Source organism: Gracilinanus agilis, chromosome 1 (assembly GCF_016433145.1).
Source record: "Gracilinanus agilis isolate LMUSP501 chromosome 1, AgileGrace, whole genome shotgun sequence".
NCBI lineage: Eukaryota > Metazoa > Chordata > Mammalia > Didelphimorphia > Didelphidae > Gracilinanus > Gracilinanus agilis.
The window spans coordinates 510746664-510757203 of record NC_058130.1 but is presented as its reverse complement, the minus strand read 5'-3'; the positions used below and the strand labels follow the sequence as shown (position 1 = coordinate 510757203).

At 36.6% G+C, this 10540-nt stretch overlaps 1 protein-coding gene across 1 annotated transcript in view; it reads right to left on the bottom strand.

Moving 5' to 3' along the window:
• Positions 1-1518: 1518 nt before the first annotated feature.
• Positions 1519-10540, bottom strand: part of TOX (thymocyte selection associated high mobility group box) — a 365524-nt gene continuing 356502 nt past the window's right edge. The window contains exons 8-9 of the mRNA XM_044657995.1: positions 2048-2199; positions 1519-1555 (exon numbers count right to left, since the gene is read on the bottom strand). Coding sequence (XP_044513930.1) covers positions 1519-1555; positions 2048-2199 — 189 coding nt within the window. The remainder of the gene's footprint in view (positions 1556-2047; positions 2200-10540) is intronic.

Genomic DNA, 10540 nt, shown 5'->3' with positions numbered 1-10540 from the left:
AACTCCCTTCTTTCCACACCCTACCCCCCACCCCCACCCCGATCCCAACCCTAATTCATTCTTCGTAATAAGCTTTCTGAATGTCTGTTAAATGTAACTGGAGGAGGCATTTTGTTCAGTTCAGGTGGGTTTTCTCTACTTTGCTCTTCTTTTACTTTAAAGTTTTCTTTATTAACTAAAACTGGACAGAGAACCAAGAAGCAACCTTTTTCTGATGGAGGACCCTTCTGTTTGTTTAGTCTTGTGGTTTGTGTGTCTTTTAGGGTAGTTCCCTGTTTCATTGTACTAAGAAGGGAAGTTCTTAAATAGGATCGTTTTTGCTTTTGCATCAACCAAAGAAATGCAGAAATAAGGATTAGTTACTTTCATTTGCTGCTAAATGAAAAGCAGGTTTGGCTTTATTCATGTCACTGTAAAAACTAAATAATAAAGTATTCACACCAGGTGTGAATATTTTTTTTTTGCCAGCAAAAGTTAAAACATCAAAGAAACCTCTTTAAAATGCTAACAAATTTACTTACAAACACCTATATTTATTATTTCATAAATAGGCGCAACAGGTTCCATAAAAAAAGATTAAATACAGACACAGTATGAAGAAACAATAATACAGAGCCATATGTAAAGGTTATAATTTAGCTGTTTCCAATCTGTTTCTGCATCTAATAAAATACCAGGTAAGCATTTGGCAGTTTTATACATAAAAGGACTTAAATGACATTTACTAACCATTACACAAAAAGTGATACAAAAAAAGCAAATTTTTTTTTTCTGCAGTACAAAATAAATGTGTTTGCGCTTCCCCCAACACGTTTCTTTTTGTCTGATCAATGAGACAAAGCCAATTGGTTTTTAAATTAAAATCATTTGGGAATATTTTTTCTCAAATATTTTGAAAATATAGAACTATTAGTCAGTTGTTTTTTTTAAAAATGAAGTAAAAATATGAATGTTTGCCAATTTAACCCCTATTGTGAAATCAATAAACTGGAATGAGCCAGTTTCCAATTACAATTTAGCTACAAAAACATTCACATTTTATACTCTAGGAGAGTGTAACATAGATGCTATTTACAAACTTGCTATGACTGCTACATCAAGCCATTTAAAAAGTCTTTAGTAGTTTCATATAAACACCCATTATGAAAACCAATGGAAAATCCAGGACTTTAATCCGAGACGTCTACAGTTGCTAAGGCAGTTACTATAGCGAAGCACTTCACAACAAAAAACCAACATAAAATCTGAATGGTCCAAGTTTCCCTCAGGGAAGAAGAAAAACAATGTCCGTAAAGGATTTGGGTAATATGGGGGTGCCCAGGATGGGGAGAGAAACAATAAAGAAAGAAGCATGACTATTTTTTTTCCTGGGTGGGTGACCCACAAGCTCAAATAGTCCTAAGTGCTTAGCAACTTGTATTTTCTAATAAAATGCAGAACTGCCTTGGCTGCACAAAGCAATCCATGGTGAAAAGACTTCCCTGCATTCCTTTGTGGAAAGAAGAGACGATCTGATTTTCAGGTAAGGTACAGCGCTTTGTCCCTCTGCATGCTCCTGCATGGGGGGAAAACAAAGACACATATGGAGGTGGTTACATTGGCTCCATACCCTTGGATGCTCAATAGAAGGCAGAGCTTTCCCCATCCCATCCCTCTTTTTTTTTTCCTTTCTTTTCTTTTCCTTTTGAACAGTACCTAGCACACAGTAACTACTTAATCAGTTTTTGTTAATGGAACGTTTCCATTATAGTTCTAGGAAATAGCCACACTGCTAGCATGGACAATGTAGGTGAGCAAAGGCACTACTGGATAGCTAACTGAAAGACATGGCTTACAAGAAGCGCCAGAAGCCTTCTTCATAATTCCAGGAGCACCATTTTCTGGCTTACAAAATGCAGAGGGTTCTTCATGATGAACTTTTTGAAAAGCATCGGAAAAAGAGACAAAGACATGGTATTTCATCTCCCTTCCACCTCTCATGAAACAAGGAAGCCTACTTATGTCCCGAGTGTAGTTTAAAATAAGTTGGCATTCCCTGGCTGCTTACCCATTACTGCAGTAGTCATTATTCCAGTCCACAGTCTGTGCTGGAGGATTTCTGCAGCCTGAACGCACATACTCCATTGCTTGGGTTACAACCTGTGCAGCTGTAGATGTGGGATTGATAATAGTCTGATAGTCAGGTTGAAGAGTAAACCCCTGAAAAAGAAACGAGGCCTTAAGAATGAGACTTGTTTATTAACTACACATTTATTACACACAGATTGCAGTTGGACCTAGAGTCAGGAAAGTTTGAATTGTGTCTCAAATCACTACTAGCTATATCGCCTTGGGGAAGTCACTTAATCTTTTAGACTCAGTTTCCTCCTCTGTGAAATATGTATAACCATAAAAAGATCAGGTAAAGCTATGCAATAAGGTGGCTTGCAAACAGTGAAGCATTATCTAAATGTCAATCATTACAATAAGGACATGGACAACTTAATACAAAGGAAGAAAATGCCACATCCACAGAACTAATTCTTTGTTGATGTTCAGTTATTTCAGTCATGTCTGACTCTTTGTGAACCCACTTGTAGTTTTCTTGGCAAAGATACTGGAGTAGTTTGCCATCTACTTCTCCAGATCATTTTATAGATGAGGTAACCGAGGCAAACAAGGCTAAGTGACTTGTCTAGGGTCACACAGCTAGTGAATGTCCGAAGCTAGATTTGAATTTAGGAAGATGAGTCTTCTTGACTTTGAGCTTGGCTCACATTATGCCACCTTGATTTGAAAGCCTGTTAGTTCACATGCACTTACACTCTAGAGCACAAAGTTGTTAAACTAAGGAAAATTTTATGTTAGTGAGATGATAACTGAATCCAAACACAAGGGAGAAATCGCTTCTGTAACCCTCGGAGTTTACTTTTTCCTTCATTAAACTTAAGGATACTCTAGTAGTTAATTCCCAGAATATGCAACAGAATCTTTTTTTGAAGGATGCAGGCAGCAGGTGGCTGAGTGTTTTATTAGACTACACCTATTCACACATTGTTCTCAAAACCCTTTTTCTTCATTCAATCACAAAGAAACCATCTGCTTCTTCTTTTATTTGTACTTCTTTCTCAACTAAACAAAAATCCAACCAAAGCTTTTGAGCAGTTGTTGGACTAATGTAGAGAGAAGGACTCACAACAACTTTCCATTGGAAAGCAGAGAAAGAGGAAAGTGTAAGACAGAGCAAATATTTTTAATTGAAAAGCCTATATAGAACACAATAATCAGATTTCGGGAAGATTCTTTCAATATACTAGTATGGTGAAGCATTCACTTTCAATCCTAGGAGTCATTAGAAATTCAAGGCCAGAAATCTCTGAAGTATGCAGATGGATCAAGTAAACAGAAATCATGCTAAGAATTATTTTCTGCTTATCTTGTGAATTCAAGAATATTCCAACCAAGCTTTGTTGGAAATAGCCAAAATAAAACAATTAATATATCATGGCTATCTTTTTCTATGATAGATCTCTCCTGCGTATCTCATCCTAGAAAAATTCAGAGACTTGAGGGGAAGGGAAGGGAAAGGGAATAAGCATTTATATGGGACCTGCTAGGAGTCAGATACGTTGCTAAGAGTTTTACAAATATTATCTCATTTGATCTTCAGAAATGATTTGCCATTTATTTACTTATTTGCTATGTTTTGGAGGGGAAGCTATGTGGCACAGTGGAAAGAGTGCCAGGCCTGGAGTCAGGAAGATTCATCTTTCTGGAATTGATTCTGGCCTCAGACCCTTAGTAGCTGAATGACACTGGGCAAGTCACTTAACTCAGGTTGCCTCAATTTCCTTATCTGTAAAATGTTTTGGAGAAGGAAATGGCAATCCACTCTATTATCTTTGTCAGGAAAACTTCAAATGGGGTTATAAAGCATTGGTCATGACTAAAATGTCTGAACACCAATATAAATAAGTACGCTAGAATGTAAGGTAGAATGCAACATGGGTAAAGGAGAAATTTTTTGGGAAACAGTTTTCAAAATGAATTTCCAACCACCAGGCAATTTGCTTTTCAATTCATCCCAAGGAGAAAGTATGATGAAAATGAGGGCTAGACAGGAATCCAGTTTAGTTATAATATTGAGTATTTGAGATGAATCTAAAATGGTAGATTGGCATCAGACTGTAACTCCAATTGATCTTTTACACTGTTGGCCAATATTCCTAATGCAGTGCTCCAGTATTGTTCCTCTTATCACTCCTCTACTCAAAAACCTTGACTGATTCCTCATTGGTTATTGAGTAATTAACTCCACATTCTGAAAGCCAAGGTTCTCAATAATCTGACTCCTCTCTATCTTTCTAGACTGATCTCATCCTACTCCTTTTCACATACTCCACATTCTTGCAACATTAGACTACTCTAAACACCTCATTTTCATCCTGTCCTCTCCTATTTTCATGCTTTTGTTCATATGCTTTTTTCCTCCCTCATGCCTGTGATGGTCTTTGCTCCTTTCCCCTCTCATCCTTTTCAAGTCTCTCCATTCTTTTAAGGACTTACTTGAGTGACTGACAGCTCCTGACTTCTTTTGTCACCCCCCTCTGCTTCCCTTAAATTTCTCATAGTTCTTTTCCCAGGATCTGTATTTCAAACTTATTATGTCCTCTCTTTTATCATAAGATATCTTTGTACGTGTTGTGTCATCTACCTTCCCCTGAAGATTGCAAACTCCTTGTAGGCAGGGTCTATGCCATGTATTTTTATACGCCCAGAAGCAAATATGGTGCCTTGCACAGAATCTGTGTTCAAGGGTTATTTTAAAAAATGAGTTGGGTTGAATTCCAACCAATCCTTTCTGATCCAAATATTTCTTTAGGCATCCACATGATTCTTTGATGCACAGAATTTAATCATCTTTGAAGAGCAGGCATGCATTTAATTATGGTCTTGGCTGGCACATAGTAAGTACATAATAAATACTGGTTGATTGATGGATTGGTTATTCTTACTGTTTAATCATCAATTGCCTTGTTGTACAACTTCTCTTATGGCCTTTCACACTCCCTGGTGTGATGCTAGACACATAGACAGGAATAAGCTCTTAAAGGTGAAATGAGATTACAGGCCCAATGGCCTCATTTTGTATTTTAATCAACACCCATTAAAGAACCATGAGTGTGAATCCTTATTAAGAACTATTTGATACTCTGGTAGAAGAGGAGTATGATGGACCAAAGTGTACAAGGCACAGCTTTTATATAAAGGAAACACACTATATAATAAGAAAATAGCCTAAAATATTATTTTTTAAAGGTTTAGATTTAGTAACATGCATGCAACCCATTAAAAATTAAATAAAAAAAGCTGCCCTTTCTAATAACAGAGAAAACAGTCTGGAAAATAGACCATCAAGAAAATATCATTTCCATTTAATCTATTCTAAGGTTAGATAAATTAGTGGCTACTTTGCAAGGTTAAAAACAGAAATTGTAGAAATTGAAAACAGTTAAGATCTTGGTATTGTAATGTCTAAATTTAACAAGGTTACTAATGAGATTAAAAGTGAAGGCCAAGGAGAGAAGAGCAGAACCATGGGATAAATGATTATTCTTCTAATTTCTCAGTCAAAATGAAACATATTTTTGATGCTGTAAATGAAGAGATAGCTGCTGGGATTAAACTTGTGGCTCTTTTGAGGGGCATTATTTATCTAATTCTGTAACAAATTCTGATAATCAAAAAAAATTTTTTTTTGAAAAATGAGTGCTGAGAGGTCTAATTAAACAATGCTGAATGTTTTGCATTGTAGTGCTCAAGAGAAAAATCACCAACTGTTTTGCAACATGCCTAGAATTTTAAATTTCATTTTGTAGTGCCAGATTGAAATAAAAATAGGGAACTTGATAAAGATTAATTTGATGTCAGAAGGGACATTTGCTCTTTAATTAGATTTCTGTAGCCCTAGCAGTTTCCTTGTGCCACTATTGCAGGTCCTAAAAAGCCTGCAGCACAACTAAGCAGTGATCCTCATCTCCACACTTTACGGGGAACTAATTTCATTTCCTGCCTGTCTGGAGAGGTATTTTCAACAGGCATCAATGTTTTTGTCTTCACAACTGATTTATTCATCAATCTCAATGTGATTTTTTTTAAACCTTTAAATTACATCCAAATCCTAAAGCATCTGTTTATTACACAAGGAAATTGAAAATCTGTCTGTGTGATATCATACAAAGATTTTTCCTTAAGGTTATAAAGGAAGTTGACAGATATTAATGATTTTTTTCTCTTGACCTCATTCGACAATATAGTGAAGCAGGAAAAAGGGAAGAATTCTGGACAAATAAACTAGGTCCATCAGTTTGCTGTGTAAAATATATACTAGGAAAAATGAGACTATTATTCCTGGTGGACTATGCAATCATTCTGTAGTATACATTCATTTTCTAAAGGAAAAGAAAATAACCAAAGGAATACTGAAATATGAGACATTATTTTAAAAATACTACAGATATTAACTATTTTCTTGGTTCAAATATACGAACATGTCCACTATCCTTAGGTAGAAAATGATTCCATAAGAAGGATAGTTTGGATTCTTCCCACCAAATTGTCATGATATTAGCAAATAAAGTACCAACAAATGTACAAATAAATGATTGACATATTAGAAAAATCCTTGGATCCTTAGTATCTAAAACTAGATAGGGTAGGATAGCATTTTATTTACCTTCTGTCCCCCTCCCCCGGTTACACGTAGGCAGGATCATGCTCAAACTACCTCCTAAAAGGACGTCTGTCTATTCCATTTAAAAAACAACTCAGATTCAATTCAACTAGAATTTATTCAGCACCTGCCATGTGCAAAGCACTTGGAATAAAAAGATAAAAATGATTCTTTAGGAAAAAATTCTACATCTTAAATTTGTAACTCATTTCATGCTGAACTTTTGTTTATTCATTTAAATAATTCCCGAGTGCCAACTGATGAGGAGGCATTGTGTTAAGTGTGGAAGCTTACTGAATTCTTATTAATAGCCAACTTAAATTCTTCCTGCTGCAGTTTGACCGTCAAGTCTTTAATTATCAATGGGATCACAAACTGGGAAGTTCATCCCCTTTACTGGAATAAGCCATAAGAAGCAGTAAAGGAATAAAGATTGCAAGACCATAAGCTCCTTGAAGGGAGGAACTGTTTCACATCTGTCTTGATCTTAGCATAGTACTTTGTACATAATATATGTTTGTTGATTAATAGAGAGTAGAAGCTAAAAATGAGGGGATAACATTATTATTTAAAAAAAAAACCCCTTACCTTCTGTCTTGGAGTCAACATTGAGTATTGACTCCAAGGCAGAAGAGTGGTAAGGGTAGACAATGGGGGTCAAGTGACTTGTCCAAGGTCACACAGCTGGGAAGTGTCTGAGGCCAGATTTGAACCCAGGACCTTCCATCTCTAGGCCTGGCTCTCAATCCACTGAGCCACCCAGCTGCCCTCATAACATTATTTTTAACAGTGATAAAAGCTGAAAGTCAGAGGAATTGGGAGGAAGTATGGACATAAGAGGAGGGAAAAAAGAACAGAGGGAGGGAGAGAAAGAGAGAGAAAGAGAGAGAGAGAGAGAGAGAGAGAGAGAGAGAGAGAGAGAGAGAGAGAGAAGATCCAATCGCTGACAAGAATATAAATATATGTATAAGAAAGAACCTTGGTCATTTAAAAGTGAATATAACTTAAATATGATTTTTGTGTACATTTTTGGGGGTGTTAAATAGGAGGCAGAGAACCAGATGTTAAACAATTAAACAATCCTGACCATAATCTACAAAAATAAATCACATCTCACTTTGGAAGCACTCAAAAGTTGTGAGTTGCCCAGGGTCATAAAGGCAGTATGTATCAAAGGGGAGACTTGGACCTTCACTGACTAGTGCTATATCTACTATTGCATGTTGGCCTTCTTTATTTATTCTTAGATATCTCAAGATTAGTGGCTGCTTAGTGATATGCTTGGACCCCGTCTAGGCAAGTACCTTCTTAAAGGATGTTGACATGAACACTTTAAGATAACTAATCAGAGAATCATGGACTAATCAAGTTGGAAATTATGCTCACTTTATTTCTACCTATGTGAAGTCCTTGGGCAATCAATGAACCTCTTGGGGGTCTTAAGTTTCCTGAGCTATAAAATGAGGGGTTTGGGCTAGATGATCTCTAATTTTGTTCTGTAATTTTCAGTTCTGTCTAACTTTTTGTAAACCCATTTGGGGTTTTCTTGGCAAAGATTTTGGAGTGGCTTGCCATTTCCTTCTTCATCTTATTTTACAGATGAGGAAAATGAGGCAAACAGTTAAAAGTGACTTGCCCAGAGTCACAAACAAGCTAGTGAGTGTCTGAGAGTGGTTGTGAATTCAGTTCTTTGTGACTCCAGGTCTGATGCCATATCCACTGTGCCACTTAGCTCCATAGATATCTAGAGCACCTACCAATTTAAAAGCCATAATCTTCTGAAGTTAGAAATGGCCTAGTCTGACTTCTCACCCAATTGAAATCTTTTTCCTATAAGAAATGAGTGGTTGTTTTTTCATCATATAATCAGAAACCCTTTAAACAAAAACACCACTCCCTCTCCATCTGAAGGATGGCAGCTACATTTATTTTTTATTTTACTAAATGGCAATTCATGACTTCTTCTAATTTAGTCTGTGATTCTTCCTTGTCTGTTCTCCTTTGCCAAGACTTATTTAAACATAATCTAGATCAATAACCCAGATGTTGGCATTGACTATATTTAGGCACCATGATAGGGTTATATAGGTAAGCTGTACAGTGGTTATGTTCAGGAAAAGAAAACATGCCAACTTTGTGAAAGATTGGTTATTTCCCTATGCTAAAGAGTAGAGAGATTGGGCTATATGGGTCATCAGTATGATCTGAAAGGACCATGTTTCCTTTTCAGAATTGTGTAGACAAGGAAATGCACATATATGGGTGACAATCATTCTGAATCACTTCATTCAGAATCAAAGTCAAATGTAATAAGCAAAATGAGCAAGTTTTTGTTGTATCTGCCTAAAAGCATAAAAGGTCCCTTTGCTAGGATACCTTTATATTGATCTTTCTCTAGAATGTGATTTGGACCTGTTTAGAATATTCCTCTCCCTTTTCACAGATATACTCCATTAAGACATCATGTAAGAGGTATTCTAACATGTAAATGCTTGTCTTGTGTATAATTACTTTGAACCTAAAAGGTTGGATACAGTTTTAGTAAATACCAAACTAGGCTAATATTCACTAATAGAAGACTAGGATTGCTCTCTAGGTTCTTGCATATAATCCATCATGCACTGAGTCACTTCAATTTTGCCTCTATCTCTCTATTTTTCAAACTCCCTTCACTAACCCATTCTAGTGAAATTTCTTATGAGCTTTCAGAAACTCATCCTCAGAACTGAGCTTACCTTCATTCCCAGGTTCTCCAATCATCAAACAGTCACTCAATCAACAACTACTTATATTCTTGCTCACTATCAGAATGACAGAGTAGATTGAGAGATGGGTTTGGAGTCAGGAAGACCTGAGTTCAAAAGCAGCCTCTGAAACATACAGACTAGCAGTTGATCCCAGGAAACTTAATTAATAGTTAGGCGAGTCTCTGAGATGGCAAGATTTGAAGAACTGCAAGGATAAAGAATTTCTTCGTTTGGGAATTTCTTATGCAATGAAACCATAGGCTCAGTCCTATTGCTATCCCTTATACATAAGCTGTGATGGTAAATGATGATGATTACAATGTTGAAATGAAGCAACTTCCTGGAAATCACAAATACTCCCTATTCTGAGGATTATGAAAAAATTGTAATTATGTTTATAGTGGTGAAGTTGAGGCATTAAAAGATAACAACAACAACAGCTCCAGGAAACAGAATGCCCCTCTCAGGTTAAGCTCATCACAAGATACCCCTTTCAGGTTAAGTTCATAAAAGTCTAATCTCTTCACCTGGGGCTAATTCAAGCTTTGACTGCCACCACTTCGCTCAGCCTCCTTTCACCTCTGATTGAAGGGCAAGAGGACAGAGCATCAAACTCCTCCCAATGCCTTCCTTTATAGAGGACAGAAATTGGATTTTTCTACCCACTCCACTATGCGTCTGCTGTTTTGCCTGGTTTCAACTCCAAAGAACAAGATGCTCCCAGGTCTGGTCAGGCTCTCTCTTTTCCCCTTTCCACAGGACCTTTGTTCTTGCCTCCTGTTTTGTGTGTGTGTGTGTATGTGTGTATGTGTTGTGTCTTTCCACATTCCATTGTAAGCTCCTTGAGGGCAAGGACTCTTTTTCTTTTTATTGATTGGATCACCAGAATTTAGCACAGTATGTGGCTTATAGTAGGTACTTAGTAAATATTGGTTGATTTGGTTACTGCATTGTAATGGTTTAAAAACTGATAGTCTATGGATGAACTAAATGCTAACTCTCAATTAACTATGATATTAAATTACCTAGAATTCCTTCTACCCCAAACAGTTAATTTACTACATGTACCACAATCTATCGA